The sequence below is a fragment of the Simochromis diagramma genome, unplaced genomic scaffold (genome assembly GCF_900408965.1).
Source record: "Simochromis diagramma unplaced genomic scaffold, fSimDia1.1 OVJJ01000798.1, whole genome shotgun sequence".
In the NCBI taxonomy this organism is placed as follows: domain Eukaryota; kingdom Metazoa; phylum Chordata; class Actinopteri; order Cichliformes; family Cichlidae; genus Simochromis; species Simochromis diagramma.
Window position 1 is genome coordinate 990,500 of NW_024386736.1, and position 19,817 is coordinate 1,010,316.

A 19,817-nucleotide genomic window follows, 5' to 3' on the forward strand; every position below is an offset into this window, starting at 1 on the left:
GGAGTACCGATGGAGAGAGGAGGAGAGGAGCGGAGAGTGTTGTATGGGATTAATGGACATACTGTGCGTCTGTGCAGGAGGAGGGAGAGGAGGGAAGATGGGCTTCTCCGTGGAGGCTGTGGCGGTGGTGGGAGGGGGGGTGGCTGGGGGAGACCACTGAGGCAGGGGAGAGGGAGAGGAGAGAAAGGGAGGGAGGGGAGGTGGTAAAGCCACGGATATTCATGAAAACAGCAAGTGTGTGTGTGTTTTTTTCTTTCCCCCTCTAGCCGTGGCGATACACCGCTATGTCTACAGAAAAACAGAGGGAGCAGGGGAGAGAAGGAGAAGGCGACAAGTGAAAGCAAGAGGAGGCGCAGCCCATCTTGCTGTTGATCTTCAGGCGATCAAGGTGAGTGTGATTTTTTTTCCTACATCCTCCAGTCTGTGTGTGCCAGTGTATGTGGACATGTGTGTGTGTATGTGTGTGTGACACATACCTCATGCAGTGTGTGCAAACAGTCATGACAGCAGGGGCATTCCTCATATGTGCATGTTTTCAGCATGTGCGCGCTCGCTTTATATATGTATTTGGGTGTTTTGTGAGAGAACAGCAGGCTGGTGGTTGAGCTGCATATTGATGCATAGCTGCTTGGTTTTATAAGCTGCTTTATCTGTAGTGGAGGTGATATTGGTTTGCAGCTATTGCGTGTGTGTGTAAAGGCTCAAATGCCTTGATTGTCTGTGCATATATATGTCACTGTGTCACTATGCATTTGATGATTTCTCCTCTTTTGTTTTGGGTTTGTTTTTCTTTCGTTTTGTTTTTTTGTTTTACCCGTGTGAATCTGTGTGGACGCTGCTGTGTGGAAGACCCATCGCTGAGAGGGTGTGTTCATGGTGACCCTTGATGAAAGTCTTCTCCAGCAGCTCTCTATGTGTGTACCAGCTCCATCAGAAACACTCTGATATGCTGAATCTGTCCCATCCAATAGAATTAGGTCAGCTTGGACTGCTCAGAGTAATTATATAACATCAGAGAGCTTTTTGGTGTTGCAGTATCTGCTCAGAATTAGCCACACTGTAGGTACGGCTCCAGCAAGGCCAATCAAAACACGTTGTCCTCGCTCTGAGTTATTTACCAGTCAACCAGCCATGTCTTGAGAGTTTTGTTTGGAGGCTTTTTTTTTCATATATGAAATTTGTATCATGGAAAACCACTCACATCTTCTGTAGTACTGTATACATGAGGACAAGTTTTTCCAATTTTATGATACATCAAATGAATTCACTGAAATAAGACAGGAAAGAGTATTTCTGTCTTGTTCTTGTTTTTTAAAGTCTGAACATACTAACACTTAATTTCTGTTTTCTCACAGGAAGATTTTTTCCAGGATTGACTCTGGCAGATCAAACCAGGATGTTTGGACTTCTCAGACGAGGTCATGCTTGACACGTCTTCCTAAGCAGGATTTGGATCCAGACCATGACCAGTCATATTGTGGATGATTGACCTGAGAAAGGAGAGGACCAAATTTCTCTGTAATCTCTTTGGATTTTGGATTCTTAATTGTTGGGAAATTGCCTTCATGTGGAATCAGGTTAACAACTGGGGAACGTCATGCAGACAACTCTCAGAGCTGGATAGACGTTTTAGAGAAAGGGGTTTCCTTTGGCAACGGCATCATGAACCCTGACTGAGATGTTCATTGGCTCACCTGGCCAAAGCAAGACAACATGGAGTGACTTTTTTTCTTTCTTCTGCCTTTGACTTTGGAAAACAGACAGATCCAAACAAAGGTCAGCGGCCTCGGTCTGAACCTGCAGCCTTTGAGGGCTGCGTAAATGCTCCTTTACTGTTCTCCACCACGCTTTACTTCAACCACCTGAAGACTGAGGTGCAGAGGGAGCGCGAGTGAGGCGGTTGGCTGGCCGAATCCGCTCCAATGGGGGCCGGTTGTGACCCGGTCTGACCCCGGTTTGACCTTGCAGTGACCTCTGACCTCTCCGGTCCTGGCTCTCCACCTGCTCTGCTGCCTGGGTTCCGGAACGCTCCGCCCTGGGGCCCAGAACGAGCCAATCAGAATGAAGAAGAGCCGCAGCGTGCTGTCGGTGACTGGAGAAGAGGTGAGGAGGAAGATCTGAACAATCAGGGAAAATCTGCTAACCTTGTCACAGTCACAGAGACCGTAGATCCCAGGCCTAGTAGCAGACTGTCTCACTGAACTCTGTGTGTGTGTGTGTGTGTGTGTGTGTGTGTGTGTGTGTGTGTGTGTGTGTGTGTGTGTGTGTGTGTGCGTGTGCAACTTGAATGCCTACCGTCACATAAACGCCCCATGACTTTCACACATCCAAGCTCTCTTTGTTCCCGCACACACTCAGAAGTCCGAGTGGACAGTTTGCATCCTCCAGCCTACACTCACCCAGCAGGAGCCACTCAGTCCCAGTCCTCTATGTAAATGAGCCGCAGCTAAGTGAGTGCTCTATGTAAATGAGTGATTTCCGTTTAAAGGTGAAGTCCTGGCCAAAGGACATAACAGCATGCATTAATCGGGAGCTCTTTTATTGATTATACATTTTGTTATGCGTCCATGTGTGTGTGTGTGTGTGTGTGTGTCCGTGCGTGCGTGCGTGCGTGCGTGCGTGCGTGGATGCGAGCATCTCACCACATCTGGGTCTGGATGACATCAAACACAGCATGGAAGCAACACGGCACTGTTGCCTAGCAACTGCTACCATTCCCCCAGTGTTTTGTTGCTACGGTACTGCAGTGCAGATCAGCCTCTAAGAGCTCAGTCTGTAGAGGCCCTATCCCAGACACACATGCACAGTCACACACACTTACATCAATAATTTATAGTCTGTGTTTCTGTACAAGTTTCTTTGCTCGTCATTGTTTGAATATGGCAAAACAACACAGCCTGGGACATGAGCCAAAACAGCAACTGCGTTCTTCCATTTTTGCTACTGAATGTGTTGGGTTTTTTTAATCATTACACACGCAACGCAGTGTCTTTGTGAAAGACACAATATGTTCTCTTTTAATCCTCTGAAGATGCATCTTCTTGTTCCATATCCCCATTTCCCTTACCTGCCTCCCTTCTGTCTCTCAGGGAAATGACACAGATATAACAGGTACTGGGGAGAAGGCGGAGTCATCTCGCTATAGCCGATCGTATACGTCCGGGTCCACGCTGGGGGCTGAGTTACGCAGAGGGAGGAGCAGAAGACTCTCGCCAAGTCTCCAGGTATGGGAAGATGGAATGAGCATGTTAAAGTGGCAATCTGAATGGTTCCAGTCCCGTTGATTTGGTAACACCTGAAGTCACTGTTGATAGCAACAAACACTTTAGCACAACAGGTCACTGAATTATAAGGACCACCTTGGTGAGCCACCAAGATCTGTCCCTTTTTCTTCTGTTACTTCAAGCAATACTTCAAACTTATCTGAAGTTGAATAATGCAGAAAATTACCCTTTTTAGACATATAGACTGTAGTTAATAGATGAAAGCAGCTACCGTGAGTTCATCCACCGATTGTGGGCACCTGTTTTGAACCCTAGAAGGCTATAGCGATCCTGGTTTTATGAAGCCAAATTGTATCAGAGGACAGAGGTAATGATTGCAAGCTTAGCTGAATCTGTGCGAGAATTCTATAACAGCAAAGATGGTGGTCAAAGTATAATTTCCAGGGAGGAAAAGCTTTTTAAAACTCTAGTTTGGAGCAAATACACCAAACCGTTTACGTCTCTTTTAATCAGATGTGACCGGTGTTCCTGTACGAGCAGTTCTCATGTCCCGCTGATCAATGAAAACTGCCCCAAAAAGTTCCTACACCAATTCACAATACTGATGAGAGACACCTGCTAATTAATGCTAAGTAACATACAAATAAAATAAAAGATTGCTGGACTGTGATTAAATGGGCTGCTGTGCAGATTATTAACCACACAGCAGTTTGTATAATTTGACACATAATTGCATTAAAATGTTTCTAAAGGCACCAAGTGCACAAACATGGTCAAAGGGTTCAGTTCAGCAATAAATATCATGCAAAACAAATACATATGCTACGCTTTGTCTGCTCCGTGTTTTCTATAGGAAATTATTTATAGGTTTATCACTTAGCAAGACGTTAAAATGTTAGTGTATTTACAGCTTTCTCCTGCTGCCAAGGAAACAATAGGAAAAACTCAAAACAACATTTTTTTTGATAGCACTTCATGCCGAAATATTTTTACCTGCTGACAAATAGATTTTGAAAATGTGGACTAGATGGGCAAATTTTGACCTCTCACACTGAAAATCACCAAAAGTATTTACAGCTAAAAACTCATTCATTCATTTCACCCTAATCCTAAAATTTTAATCACACCCTCGTGTGCACCTGATTGTGAGATATGTGCAGAATAAAAAGCACAGCCTTCCCGCTGCTCTAAATCTACTCTTGCCTCTGTATGATGTCAGTGACACTGACTGGTCATCTCATCAGCTAGGTGTACTAGCTTTAAGCACATACGCTCCACCCACCTATTGTTAAAACCTTGGTTAGGCAAGCTATATCTCCCAAACAGTAGCTTTGCCCATAATTGTGCCTAGAATCACAGATCGTTGACTGATGTAATTGATTGAGTCACACCCATTGTGCCGGACTGAACCTATGTTTTACCTCACCAGGTACCTTGCTGGCTGCGACCTCGAGATCGCACCCGGTCACCAGAAGTCCTGGGCAACGCGTCACGTCCCACAACTCTTCCCCTTCGTATCCCGCCTCGCATCTCCATCACACAAGCAGACTCTGACAGGTTCACACACATGTTAAGCCCTCGTCAAATCACCGATTTCATTTTGCAGAAAGCTTTCCTGTCATTCTCTAATCACTGCTATCATGTTCCAGTTACGAAGCAGAAAATGGCGTGTCCCCAGGTCACACCCCTTTGGGCTCCCAGAGTCCGAGCCTCACGCTCCACACGACCTTCCCCCAGGGCCAGAGAAGAGAGTCCTTCCTGTACCGCTCCGACTCGGACTACGACATGTCCCCCAAGACGGTCTCACGGAACTCCTCCCTCGCCAGCGAAGGGTGAGAGTTAGAGAGAGATGAGATTAGTGATGACTTTATCCATGGCTGTATGAAATGTTGCACTCAGCTTTCTCTCTATTTTCCAACTCTTCCTGTCTTAGGCATACTGCAGAAGATTTTATTGTCACACCTTTTGCCCAAGTGAGTTTGACTTTATAGATTCATTTATCTTCATGAGTGGTCATAAAAACTGGTTCATACTGTTTCCAGTGTGCCCAGACACTCAATATAATTATAGGATTTGGAGGCGAAGTTTTTATTGAAACAGCAGAAATGATTGATCACGTTATTAAGCGTTTACCTCTCAGTAATATGTATACATCTGTGTAAGCTTGTTCTGTATTTATGCTGTTTTCCTGTGATGCTGTGTGATCATTGTAGGTATTGGCTAGTCTGCGATCGGTACGGAGCAACTTCACCATCCTTGCCAACGTCTCCACACCGACCGTCAAGTCAGTATCACCACCTGTTGTCCACAGAGTTTATGTTTCATAAGTTAAAGGACCATTTGTACGTTACAGGAGTTTATAAGACCTGTTACCAATAAAAAAAGGGATGTTGGGGAAAATGTAAATAAAGACAGAATGCAAAAGTAGTTCGGTGCAAGAAGGTTTTATTTATTTTATCAAACCACATTCTGCATGTATTCCAACCATACAGTAGCTCAACATTGCTATAGGAAAGTAGCCGAGATGCCTGATTTGACCAGCAGTGCCTTATAACATACATTTGAAAGCAAAAGTATGAAAAACTCCTCAGACAGTTACAGCTCAGTCACACATATTTAGCTTTATTTTGTATAGCATTTTTTATCTTCTATTCTTTGCCAAATGAACTTATGTATATTGTTTACATGATCGAAATAAATTACGGAACAAACAAACAAACAAACAAACAAAGTAGGACAGCAAGCTCCTTGCACCTTGGAAAAATCAGTAAAAACCTGTAAAAATGCAAGTTTGCAGAGTGCCTGTCATTTTGCAGTTAAATTGCTGCCCTGAAGCAGCTACGTCAGTGATTGTAGGTACATGGTTCTGTCAGGACTCTAAATGTAAGTAATGAATGTAAACTTTAATGTGAATTTTTGTGTACGTAGACAGCAAAAGATTTATTTTAACAAATTCCACATTTAATAGATGCACTACAAACAGACCCCAACTTGACCCTATTCAGTTGCAGACTGACTCCATCTTATTGTCGCTTTATTGCCACTTTGATGCCCAAACGTTGTTTTGAAGATGGTAACTGACTGCTCGTTGTCGCAGACCTGCTCCTTTCTTTAAAACAGCGAGGCGAGAAAGCTTCAGGTTTATTGTGTTTTGATGATTTTGGTCTTGCTGTAGTCTCCAACCACTGTTTCTGTCAGCATCAAACAACTGAACTACAGTAACAAGTACTGGAGGTCTGTTTCCTTACAGAACATTGCTAAAAACATGTAATGTAACACACCTACAGTTTTTGAAAAAAAAAACAAAAAAACATGTTGCTTGCACCATATTCAAATTTTAGCAAGTTAAAAAAAATCTCAGTTTCAACATTTCAGATGTTGACTTTGTGCTGTTTCCAACTAAATGTATGCTCAAAATAACGTCCAAATTGAAGCATTCTGTTTTTACTTACAGTTTAGGTAGTATCCATGCTTAAAAAGCATGCAGTTTAACACCCATGCACACATTTGTGATTACAGATACTTGTACCTTTCTGTACATCACATCATATCAGTTGTATTGATTTTATTGTTTTGTTCTTAGCCCAGAATACTCAAAACAAATACTACTATTACTACACTACTACGGCACCTTATTATTTTCCACTTCTCACATTCATCCATGTTGGTCGAAGCTCTAAAATATCAAATATTAACTATTTAATGAATTTGATTAAGCTGAGTTTAATTTATCTCATATATTTACCACCAAGACTAACTTTAGGCAACACACTGAATGGGAGATTCAAACAGAAAACACATTTAAACACAAAATTAATACATTAATTTTAACATTAATAGATTATCAAGAACATGTGGATTGTACTGGGTTATTAAAAGCCTAATTATTTTACTACTCTGTTTTTTTTTTAGGAGGTCTCCTTTGGGTGGAGTGTGCGTCAGTCCTAGGGCGACACTATCAGACCAGCAGTACCAGCAGCTCGCCCTGGACACACTGGAGGAGCTGGACTGGTGCTTAGACCAGCTGGAGACCATCCAGACACACCGCTCTGTCAGCGAGATGGCCTCCAACAAGGTTTGTAACTAACACCGTACAAACCTACTAACATGTCACCAGCTGTAGATCAGCTCATAAACATGCAGATGAACCTTTATGTATGTTTTCAATATTTAGCTCAAATCATTACATTTTGATTTCTGCTATCAGTTAATACATGAATTGGTGCCTCTGTGCTGATCTGTGCTGTAAGTAATAATTATAGGACACTAAACAGAAAATGTAAAAATCTATCTCCAACATGAATCTCAGTAGGTTTTTTTTTCAGTCGTTTTACTGTTTCCTTAAACCTCTGGACTCACTCAAAGCCCAGAATCCAAACAGGCCTTCTGTTTTGAATAATAACGCTAAGTTTCCTGAGGGAAGCCTCAGGTTGACTCACACCATCTTTGTGTTTTGTTCTCATTCTGCCACAGTTTAAGAGGATGCTGAACAGAGAGCTCTCTCACCTGTCAGAGATGAGTCGCTCCGGGAACCAGGTGTCTGAGTACATCTCCAGCACCTTCATGGGTGAGCGGGACCAGAATGTGATTTCTGTCCACATCGCATTTATGACCTTATCCAAATTAAAAACTATAAATCCACTCTGTGTGTGTGTGTGTGTGTGTCTTCAGACAAGCAGAATGAGGTGGAAATCCCGTCTCCCACTCTGAAAGATAAACCCATGAGTCACATCAGCGGAGTGAGGAAACTGTCTCACAGCTCCAGCCTCTCCAGCGCTTCCATGCCTCGCTTCGGCGTCAACACGGACCACGAGGATGAGCTTGCCAAGGTGCTGTTTTCTATCTGCGTTTTTCACACTCGCCATCAAACTTTGGTCAGACTTGAGCTCGGATCTCTGAAAAATGATATTATTTTTCATGACTTTGGCATTGTTTTTCCCTTCTAGCAGCAAGAAACAGATGTACGCACGTACCCTGTATCTGATAGAAACATAAGCAAACATGATTATATCCCACGTTACTGTATACTTTATGCAGTCGAGAAAGTTTGGCCTGGCTTTTCAGAAAATAACTGCAAGTACTGACTTGTTGTAAGAAAAAAGTGCTCATATATTTATTAGGTTTATGTCTGTTCACATACCAGCTGGAGTCTTTTATTAATCCTTTTGTCTGCTTTCTAGTGCCTGACGCCTGCTTGTTTAATTCCATCCAGTCTTTAGCACCACATTTTTTTGGAAGGTCCACAGTGGGGTGGAGACTGTCTCTGACTGCTTGGTCATGCAGCACATAAATCACATTAAAGTATGCTAGATACAAACATAAAGCTTTGTTCCTCTGCCATTGTAATTAAGAACTGGACCAGGTGACAGATATTCTCTATACATCTGTGGACCACCTACCACTAAGGCTCAACTGTCAAGGTTATGCTGAGAGACATCAAAGCAGTGTCTGCTGTGTGATTAGTGTTGAAATGGTGCCAGAGCTCAGAGATGGAAGCACTGGAAGTCTGCTCATGTTTGGGATGGAGGATGATTTGAACTTTCAGCTGTTTGCTCAATGAAGTCTTGTCAGGAAACATTATGTAGGTTAATACAGAGTGACCTTAGACTTGATTTAGAGTCATGTGTTTGACCTTTGGGCTAAGGTCTGGTGCTAAAGTCTTAAACTACCATCCGTGTATTTATCTAGCCGGGGCGATCGTGGCTCAAGAGTTGGGAGTTCACCTTGTAATCGGAAGGTTGCCGGTTTGAGCCCTGGCTTGGACAGTCTCGGTCGTTGTGTCCTTGGGCAAGACACTTCACCCGTTGCCTACTGGTAGTGGTCAGAGGGCCCGGTGGCGCCAATGTCCGGCAGCCTCGCCTCTGTCAGTGCGCCCCAGGGTGGCTGTAGCTACAATGTAGCTTGCCATCACCAGTGTGTGAATGGATGACTGGATGTGTAAAGCACTTTACAAATACAGGCCATTTATTTATCTGTTTTGCTGGGAAACTCTTTTCTTTAAATAGTCTTCAGGAAGAGTTCTTTGGATGTTGGCTGCCTTTTGTTCTGTTCCTGGTCAAAATGATCCCACACTGCTTCAGTAATGTGTAGGTCTGAGTTCTGGGGAGGCCGATCCATGACTGATAGGGTTCTACTGTGTGTTCTTCTATCCATGTATGCTTTTACTGCATTAGCAGTGGGCTTAAGATCATTTTCATGCTGAAAAATGAAGCCACTGCCAGTCAGAATAAACGTTTCTGGGTTCAATATTCCATCATTTTTGCGAGCCCCGACACCACTGGCTGAAGGCTCTCTGTTGTTCCTCTCTGCTGACCTCCTCTGTACATATTAATGACAGTTGTGTGTTATCTTTGGAATTTTTAAAATTCATTTAAGAACAAGTTATGTGTTTTGGCAATATGCTGTTAGTAGCAAAGTGACTAAAGATACTATTTGGAACGGGTTCTTTGTTGTCTGTAATGTGTAGACACAACACTTGTTCATACCTTGAGTTAGGTTCTTTTTTATTTTTGAGTGATTCGTAGGTCAGTTTTAAATGACTTACTAAACATCTTCTAAAAATGGTCAAGTGCAAGAATTGGACTGAAAATGAGGGAATGTGCAAAGAAAATCTTTGAAAGATCTTCAGAAAACTGGAGAATTGTTGCTCTACACCACTGTTAAAAGTTACAAGAAAGTCTGGCCCCTTGAAAGTAGAGTATACAGCGCACTGCACTGTAAGGAGGACTTTAATACGACCATCTAAAAGTTTTGATGAAACATTTTTGAAACAGTGTGATTTTCAAGCTATGGCTCGCTTTACTTTGTGTGTTGAAACAGGAGCTGGAGGATCTGGACAAGTGGAGTTTTAACATATTCAGAGTAGCAGAGTTTTCCAACAACAGACCTCTCAGCTGCATCATGTACGCCATCTTCCAGGTAAAGAAAATAATCGTATAAATGTGGACTGTTCGTGTCTGTGCTCATGTACACGGTGTACTCCCTTTTCTTTTGTCTCGCTCCTCCTCAGGAGCGAGAGCTGTTGAAGACATTTCGTATCCCAGTCGACACCTTTGTCACTTACGTGATGACCCTGGAGGACCATTACCATGGAAACGTAGCGTACCACAACAGCCTCCATGCTGCAGATGTCACCCAGTCCACACATGTTCTTCTCTCCACACCTGCTCTTGATGTAGGTCAACACGCACACAAACACACACACACTTTTGATGTCCATTCACACATAAGGAGAGAGGCGTGAAGAAAAGGTGGAGAGAATAAAAAATCAAAGCAAAGAAAGACAAACATCTTCTAACTGAAACATCTGGGTACTTTCATAGTTGAACATGATTTAACTCTTTTTCTCAAACAAATAGACCTATTTAAATAAGTGTGTCATGTTGTAATACATTATATATTAAAATGCATATTATTCATGTGTCTAGACAAAAAAAAATATGTTTGAGCTTCAAGTTTCCTCAGACTTTTGGCCCAAGGCCTCAAACTGACCTCTTCAACATTTCTAAATTGCACCCGTGGCTGCTCTGATTCCTCCAGTCCACATACTGAAGGATCCTTGGGCAAGATACTGAACAGTGAGTTGCCCCCGATGCATCCATCGAACTCTGAGTGTGTATGTCTATGTTAGAAAATCCCTTGGGCATAGATGAAAGTGCTGTATGGCGGACTTTGAGGGCTGAGTAGAAAGGTGCTATACAAGTACCAGTCTTTACGGGTTAGTAGAGTAACAACTGTTTAATTTAATAAATTCAGTTGTATTTATATACCGGCAATTCACGACAAGAGTTGCCTCAAGGTGCTTTATACTGTGAGGTAAAGACTCTACAATAAAACTCCAGCAATCAGAGGATCCTGTTTTGAGCAAGTACTTGGTGACAGTGGGAAGGAAAAACTCCCTTTTAACAGGAAGAAACCCCCGCAGACCCGGCCTCAGGGAAACACAGACATCTGTCACAACTTGTTGTGGGTGAGGGGATTCAACTGTGGGTCCAGGTGTTAGATTATCAACAGAAAAGAAACGTGTACCTGATCTAACACACATGGTTCTATGGAGAAGCTGCACCTGAGAAACATCCCGGAAAATTAATAACAATTTAAAAAAGATAAAGAGCTGGAGAGAGTGTTTTTACTTTTGTCACGTTTGTTAATGTGTTGCATAAAAAGCTGGAGCCCTTTTATGTGGTGACATTGCATCCAAAGCAGACTGACCATGTGACCCTTATTACACCATGGCTTATGCAGTGATGTAACAACAAAGAAATCTTAAGTTTAAAAGATTTTCACAGCATTATGACTTGAGTATGAAGTGTAAGTAAATCTATGAGCTGATATTGATCACAGATTCAAACACACAAACAATGGAAGCTGGGTTCAGTGTCACTGTGGTTGCTGTTTTTTCTACTGGAAATAAAAGAACAACATCTGACTTTATCTGGGAATGCATTTGTCTCCCACACACTGAGACAGTGTTCCATATTTTGAGTAGCTCTAGTTTTCAGGACAGCAGGACAGCCGCTTTTCTGTCTGGCTTGCAAAGAAAGCAGGAAAGGCTGTTCTAGTGGGTCAAGTGCAGGTTAACCCGCCACGAGCTTTTGCTGCTTACACAATACACAAAATTAGGGAACTACAAAGTTACAAGCTGCACAGTTTTTAGCGGAATATGGAAATGCAGGAAGACCCAATAATTTTTTCTAGTTTTTATTAAGTTTTACAGAGAGGGGAGAATATGATGTGACGTGAAGTCTACAGAATGAATCCCAAGAAAAGGCGTTAAAATATTTTATACAGTTTTTAAAGGCAAAAAGGGAAAATATGACTCCAAGAAAACTGCTGCAAAAGGCAATAAGAAGACACAAACTCTTAGAACAGAGTTTGTGTGTGTTTGTTGTTTAAGTTAGATATAATTTTGTGTCTTAGTAGCAGCATGTCCCATACCGTCTCACATTTAGCTGCGGTATGGTCACGTCTGCAAAGACAGTAAAAACGTTTATCCATATTCTTCAACTGCCGTATGTTCTTTGCTATTAGACGCACCTTCTTGCATTTTATTAGCACAGAAACTAGTTTTGAAACTGTCAGAGGTATTGACTTTTGTCTCCTGCCCTTCTTGTCATTTCAGGCTGTCTTCACTGACCTGGAAATCCTCGCCGCTCTATTTGCTGCAGCCATCCACGATGTAGACCATCCCGGAGTTTCCAATCAGTTCCTCATCAACACCAGTGAGTTCACACACGCTCACACACTCAAACACATGCTTTGATATTTGCACACGCTGTGTTCACACCCCCTCCTCTGCGCTCAGACTCAGAGCTGGCCCTAATGTATAACGACGAGTCAGTATTGGAGAACCACCACCTCGCCGTGGGCTTCAAGCTTTTGCACCAAGAAAACTGTGACATTTTCCAGAACCTTACCAAGCGGCAGCGCCAGAGCCTTCGCAAGCTCGTCATCGATATGGTAGGGAACTAGTTTTAAAATAATGTAACAGTAACCTAACAGAATTTCTTTTTTTTTCTATTATCATGCAAATGATGTATGAATCTAATTTATCATTTTTAGTTTTAGTCATATTTTACTTAGTTTTAAAGATTTGTATTCTCTTAAGATTCTCTTAAGTGTATATTTAAACACCTTGAACAGGAAACTGAATGTATCTGTTTTGGTTCTCCTCATTTAAGCTACCCTTATTCTGACTGGCTGCACTTTGCAAACACAAGGTTTGCACTGGGTGGGGTTGCTGTGCTCACATATGATGCCTTAAAGATACAGATGAGGTGCTTTAAATACAGCTTTTGATTTACAGGGACTACTTGTACATACAGTTGTGTGTCAGAATCATATCCGCTCTCATGGGGATAAATGTCATTGTAATTTCTGAATGTTCTTTTTCCAGGGTGGAATGGTTGACAGCATTTGAATTCATTTTGGGGTGGGGGGTGGGGGTAATCAACACAGGGTCAAAAGTATACCCACTAATATTTGGGTAAATGTGTTACACTTCAACCAGACCTTTTTGTTAGCCATCAACAAGTTTCAGGCATAATTGTGGCTAAATATTTGACTACTATTCTTGGTGGAATTGGTAGAGTTCATTTAAATTAGTTGGTTTCCTGGCACTGACTCGGCGTAGTCCAGAAATTTTCCGTAGCCTTGAGGTTGGAACTTTGGGAAGCCTGCTTGTTCCATTTTGAAACCAGTATTGATGTGTGTGTTTGGGATCATTATCTTTGTGGAGGTGTTTCCTTTCTTTATTGCATCCACTTTGTGTAATGCACCAGCAGCACTGGCAGCACAACAGTTCCAGAACATGATGCTACCACCACCATGCTTGACAGTTGGTACAAAACCTCACCTTTACTCCTTGAAACATACCTCTTGTCACTGTGGCCAAATACTTCAATCTTTGTCTCATCTGATCATAAAATGTAAAGCTGTCTACATGGAGAATGGCTTGTCCATGTAGACTGCGCCACACTTCAGTTGAGTCTGAAGGTGTCAATTCTTCCTGCACCAAGGAGTGGGGGCTTCTTTCCTGGTCTTCTTCCTCTCGGCCCATGGTGAAATGTTGATGGTGGAACTCGAGTCACTGTGGACAGTGATCCAGGTGTTCCAGCGGTTTCCAGTTCATGCCAGGCCTGATTGGTTCCTGAAAATCTTATTAGTGTTTGAACTGATGATTGTGGAATTTGCAGTTTAGAATGCCTCCAAAAACGTTTGCAACTTTGTACTCTGTGCTTTGTACTGCATTTCTTGGACCCATTGTTCTGAATACTGAATGAGGCCTGTTAAACAAATTATTTTTAATTATTTTAATGTTTGCATTGCCTATCAGCTATAGTCAATCATGAAGTTATTTGACTCTGGCCTTGTCAAGTTAAAAGATGTTGTAAACCCTTCAGCTCCTCTTACCGAAAGATTTAAGAGAGTTTGTCTGTGTATATGTATGTATGTATATGTGTGTGTATATATATATATATATATATATATATATATACTGTGTATATTAGAGACAGTTCAAAGAGAACATTCATGTCCATGATGAATGTGTGCAAACATCTGACCTCAACTGTAAGCTCAAATCTTTAAATAATGAGGTCATTATTTAAAGATTTGAGCACACAACATTGTGATAAATAAAGGAAAAGCATAATAGGTTCCCTTTAGAGAAAAAGTGGACTGACTTCATCCCTGATTCTTGCATTATATATTTTCAGACTAATTTATAATCACACAGGAGTAGAAGGGGGTTGATTCCTAACAGAGCGTAGAGCATATTACAGGTTCAAGGATGCAAAATAAAAGCTTTGGGCAGAAAGTAGTTTGCATTTCTTTCTGTCGTTTTCTGCAGGTGTTGGCCACAGACATGTCCAAACACATGACACTGCTGGCTGATTTAAAGACAATGGTGGAGACCAAGAAGGTGACAAGTTCTGGCGTGCTACTTCTGGACCACTATACAGAACGAATACAGGTAACTTGATCAGTAACGTTTGACCCCACAGAGAGAGAATGACATACATAACATTAAATATTCTTGTATGATCGTAGGTACTGAGGAACATGGTGCACTGTGCAGACCTGAGCAACCCCACCAAGCACTTACCTTTATACAGACAGTGGACAGAGCGGATCATGGAGGAGTTCTTTCGGCAGGGCGACAAAGAACGCGAGAGAGGGATGGAGATCAGCGCCATGTGTGACAAACACACTGCGTCTGTGGAGAAAAGTCAGGTAATGCTCTCTCTGACTCACAGCGTCATTAATATAGTGAAGATGTTAAATGTGCACACAGAAAGGATAATGAGCCACAAACAAGCAACTTTAAAGTGTCTATGATAGCAAGGGTGGATAAAACAACAGAAACACAGAGCAGTGTGAAATAACAACCCTGAAATAGACTCTGTTAAATCTTCAGGTTATGCTGAGACTCTGAGAAAGTGTTAATGAGCATTTTTCTGTCTGTGGCAGGTCATTCACAAACACCGCAAATGTGGGAGTTGGTAGTGTGTGGGGAAAGTATCCGATCTGATAATGATAAAATGAACACAAAACGACAAGCAGTGGTAAATATATGCACAAATGCAATTCAGTTTTATTTATATAGTGCCAATTCAGAACAACTGTTGCGTCAAGGAGCTTTATATTGTAAGATAAAGAGCCAGTGTTAGAAAGAAACACCAAACAATTAGACAACCCCTCTATGAGCAAGTACTTAGAGACACTGGGAAGGAAAAACTCCCTTTTAACGGGAAGAAACCTCCAACAGAACCAGGCTCAGGGAGCGGCAGCCTCTGATATGACCAATTGCGGGTGAAGGGAGGAAGTGTGCTATGGAAGAGAGCAATTTGGTAGCAACCAAAGAATTGCACACAATACAAATTTTTCCCTAGCAACCAGCGGTTGCCAGATGGTTACCACTGATTTGGGCTTGATTCACTTGATCCTACAAGATTCGATTAGATTCAGTTCAATTCAATTTTATTTAAACAGCACCAAATCACAACAAGTCGCCTCAAGCTGCTTTAAATTATAAGGTAGACCCTACAATAATAGATACAGAGAAAAAAAACAATCATATGGCCCCCTATGAGCAAGCACTTTGGCGACAGTGGGAAGGAAAAAAGGGAGTTTTTCCTTCCCACAAGATCACACGTCCAAAATCGCAGATTGGTTAGCGGTTATGTGACAATAAAGCTTCAGGTGTCAGTATACTGGGTTTTGAAGTCTCAGTTTCAAACCAGTAAAAAAAAATCAAAATATGTGACAAATGTCCATCAAATGTACAAACCATTTGCACAAGACTAGATCAAGAGAAAGTGTGTGTGTGTGTGTGTGTGTGTGTGTGTGTGTGTGTGTGTGTGTGTGTGTGTGTGTGTGTGTGTGTGTGTGTGTGTGTGTGTGTGTGTGTGTGTGTGGCTGTGATTTACACACAGTTGGGGATTGGGCTATTTAAACATGTTTGTTTGGATGGTGGCAATTAGGACAGAAGCCCAGCTAAGATCGTTCCAATTCATATACTGTGGGGGAACAGATTATTTTTTTTAAAACCACATTTTAGTCGGTGTGTCTGCTTTCTCTCAGAGCAACAGGAAGGAAAGAAAAAACTCAGAGACACAAAAGTCAGTAAGGTTCATCCTCTGGAGACATGAAATTTTAAAGCAGCCCAACTGCTGGCTGCTGAGTGACGTGGAGAGACCAACAAACCTCGGGCCACGACGCAACTAGAATTAAAACTAAAAATTGCGTTTTATATTGCGTTGTGACAGAATGACAAACTGTTGATTGTGCAGCACTTTATTTGTCCCCCAAAATTTGTCAGCACAATTAATACTGGAATAACTTATGCTAAACTCTCAGTCAGTAAATCTGTTTTGGATACGTGTGTGAGAAATGTATTCCTGTGTCAATGTCCAGCTGGAAGCAGCTACAGAGATATGCCTCTTCTGATTTTCATGATGAGAAACAGTAACATCATTCTGCGTCAAGTTTGTGGTCACAGATTCTGCACTTTGTAAAATGGTTTTGTGTTTGTTAATGTACAGCCAGTTGGATTTAGCTCTAGCAAAGGGAAAATACTACTTAAGGGACATATGTTATTTGCTTTCTTTTCCAGGAGTTATTTGAAAGAATTATGTATTACATGGACAATCATCAGTATCAATCATGACCATGAAAACATGGAAATATGCAATAATGCATCAGTGTGTCATTTCACGCACTTTATTATTTACTATAATGTAGATCAGAAAACCCCGACCCTAAAACCATATTTTAAGCTGTCTCATCATTTGGTGTTTCATGAAGTTCTTTCTTTCTCAAAGCTGAGAATCTGATGTGAACTACTTTGTTAAATTGCTTTGGTCTCAATATTGTTCAATACATCAGGAGCAAGAATTGTGAATCTGTGAGAAATGTGAATGGAGGTTTTTCTCTGAAAATGTGGGGAAAAGTGCCCCTTAAAATGATTAATGTGACCCTGACCTTGAGCACAGTTTGGGTGAAGACCCATCTGCTGATGATTGAGTGCAACTTCACTAAAATCTTACCAATACTCTCACAGAGGAGCGATTCTTGTGACTTGTAAACAGACAGACGACAGATGCCTCGGCACCGCATGAGCTCATCACTCCTTCATTAAAATGAGCTGAATTAAAGGCACCATAGTTGAGTAATATGGAGTCTTTGGACCAGCACTCTTTTTCAGCCATGGAGGTTTCTGCTTAATAAAAGTTTACCAGTGCAGGTTTTACAAATAGATGTACAGACCAAAACCATTTTCTTGGCTATAAACCTGGTGCTGTGAAGTTGGTGATGTTACCATGGGAATTAAATGGATTTCAATCAGCCTCAAGTGGCCGTTAAGGGGACTGCAGTTTTTGGCATTCAAGTGTTGTCCTGGGTTTGCTCTGACTTGTCTCAGATATTTGTCAGATATGGCAGTGAAGACTCACACTGGTGTCAGAGCAGTCTGACTTTTTCTTTGTATAACTATCAACCTAAGCGCAACACAGCAGCAAGAAAGTTGGCACCACCTTGTGGCCTAATAAAGCAGCTGCAGTTACAATTTAACAGCAATTGACAGTTTACAGAGTTGAACTAAAAGCACAAGTATCACTTAGGTTTTTGTACAAGTCAAACATACAGGATACGTGCTTATAAGTATGTCTTACAATATACCTTGAGATGACTGCGGTTGTAAGTTTGTGCAAGCTGAGGCATTGAATAGATAATGTGTGATTTAGTCATTAATGGTTATGGCACATGGAGTTTGTGATGTAAGGACAGAATCAGGTCAACTCAGTTTTTATGCTCAGCTAAGTCAACCATAAGTGAATCAACATATTCTCCAAAGTGTTGACATGTTCCTTTAGCACCACACATTAAAGTGGCTTTGTCTGGTATTTGAAGTATTTTCATCTTCTTTTTCTTTCCCAGGTGGGCTTCATCGACTACATCGTCCACCCGCTGTGGGAGACGTGGGCCGACCTGGTTCATCCAGATGCTCAGGAGCTGCTGGACACGCTGGAAGAGAACAGGGAGTGGTACCTGAACACCATGCCCCAGTCTCCCTCGCCTCCTCCAGACAGACACCTCCAGCATGACCGCTTCCAGTTTGAGATCACTATTGAGGACCTGGAGCAAAACAACCACAACCACATACACATGAGAAACAGCAGCGGGAGGAGTGGCCGGAAAGCCAGCTGTGATAACAACGACGAGGACTTAACGCAGGACGGCCAGGTGGAGGCAAACGGAGAGGAGCAGAATCATGCAGAAGATGACAAAGATGAGCAGGAAAATCACAACAGTGAACAGAATGGAGTCCAGGAGGAGGAGGAGGAGGAGGAAGAGGAGGAGCAGGAAGAGAAAGAGGCAGAGGAAGTGCAGGAAGAAGGGCAATTAGAAGAAGAAGGAGCACAGACAGAGAAAGAAGAAGAAGAAGAAGCCAATGATGTAGCACAAGAGGAGGAAACAAAAGGGGAGGAGGAAGCTGAAGAAGAAGAAGAAGAAGAAGGCGAGGAAGGGGGAGAGGAGAAGGGAGACTGCGAGGAAGGTGGAGAAACTGCATATGTAGAAGAGGAAATAGATGGAGAAGAAGTAGAAGATGAGAGAGAAGAGGACATTGAAAATGAGGAAGCAGAAGTGGAAAAAGAGGAGGCTTTGGAACAGGAGGAGGGGGATGTTGAAGAGGATGAGGGGAAAGAGGAGGAAGAAGTGGAGGATAAAGCTGAGGATGAGGAGGAAATAAAGGAAAATGTGGAAGAGGAAGAGGCAGCAGCAGAGCAGGGAGAGGAGGAGGCACCAGAGGAGGCACCAGAGGAGGTTGAGGAAGAAGTACAAGAGGAAGAGGAGAGCTAGTCAGGTGTAAAAAGGTGAATTCACAGGGTCAGTGAGGAAAGACTGAGGAGAGATGAAGAGGGCCAGAGAGAGGCCACGACGGCAGCGAGTGGGTGTAGAGGATGATAAATAGCTGATGATGCCCTTCCTTCCAAATAACGCGCTCTGACCACTTTGTCCTGTGAGCATCGTAGCTGAGGAGCAGTTTGTTGTCTGCTCCGGACATCCTTAAAACACTCAGAGAAACACTGAAAGACCAACCGTACACCGGAAACAAAACCTCTCTGGATCTTCCTAAACGCAACTTGAGGAGCCGGTAGTGACAGACTGGAGTCTTCTTCACCTGGTGTCTGTAAATCCATCACTGCCATGGAGGATGAACTGGGGGGATGATAATGATGATAATAATAACAATAATAATAATAAAAGGGAAGGGATTTGTTCTGTCGACCTTTTTGTAGCTCCTGGAAATCTAACAAAGCCTGAAATACACACATGCAAACAAGTGCGTGCCTGTTCTGTTCTTATAGACTACCCTCCGTTGTCTCTCGGTCACTGTCTCAGTCCCGTTGATGAGGAAGATAACATCTCACACACACAGTGAGCATCAAATGCTAAAAGAATGTCAACTTCCTCCATTTGTCAGAAAACAGAAAAAAAAAATAATGCAAAAAAAAAAAAAAGTCTGGAAAGTGTAGTCTGTCATCTCATATTTACTAGATAAAAACGTTCCACTTGTGAACAGGAATGCCG

The 19,817-nt window shown here is 42.2% G+C and overlaps 1 protein-coding gene across 3 annotated transcripts; it reads left to right on the forward strand.

Moving 5' to 3' along the window:
* Positions 1–149: 149 nt before the first annotated feature.
* On the forward strand, positions 150–19,716 carry LOC120743816 (cAMP-specific 3',5'-cyclic phosphodiesterase 4C-like). Of its 3 annotated transcripts, XM_040047841.1 has the most exons (18): positions 150–388; positions 850–914; positions 1,356–2,103; positions 3,090–3,224; positions 4,654–4,781; positions 4,874–5,056; positions 5,158–5,197; positions 5,438–5,508; positions 7,137–7,299; positions 7,698–7,791; positions 7,896–8,053; positions 10,044–10,142; positions 10,234–10,398; positions 12,346–12,445; positions 12,529–12,683; positions 14,575–14,697; positions 14,775–14,957; positions 18,162–19,716. In XM_040047841.1, exons 3-18 carry the CDS (start codon positions 2,062–2,064, stop codon positions 19,083–19,085), a joined length of 2,763 nt encoding a protein of 920 aa, XP_039903775.1. In that variant the 5' UTR covers positions 150–388; positions 850–914; positions 1,356–2,061; the 3' UTR covers positions 19,086–19,716. The 3 variants fall into 3 exon arrangements, with proteins under 3 accessions (XP_039903775.1, XP_039903685.1, XP_039903866.1); XM_040047751.1 differs by lacking the exon at positions 850–914; XM_040047932.1 differs by lacking the exon at positions 850–914 and having other exon boundaries at positions 1,360–2,103.
* Positions 19,717–19,817: the final 101 nt, after the last annotated feature.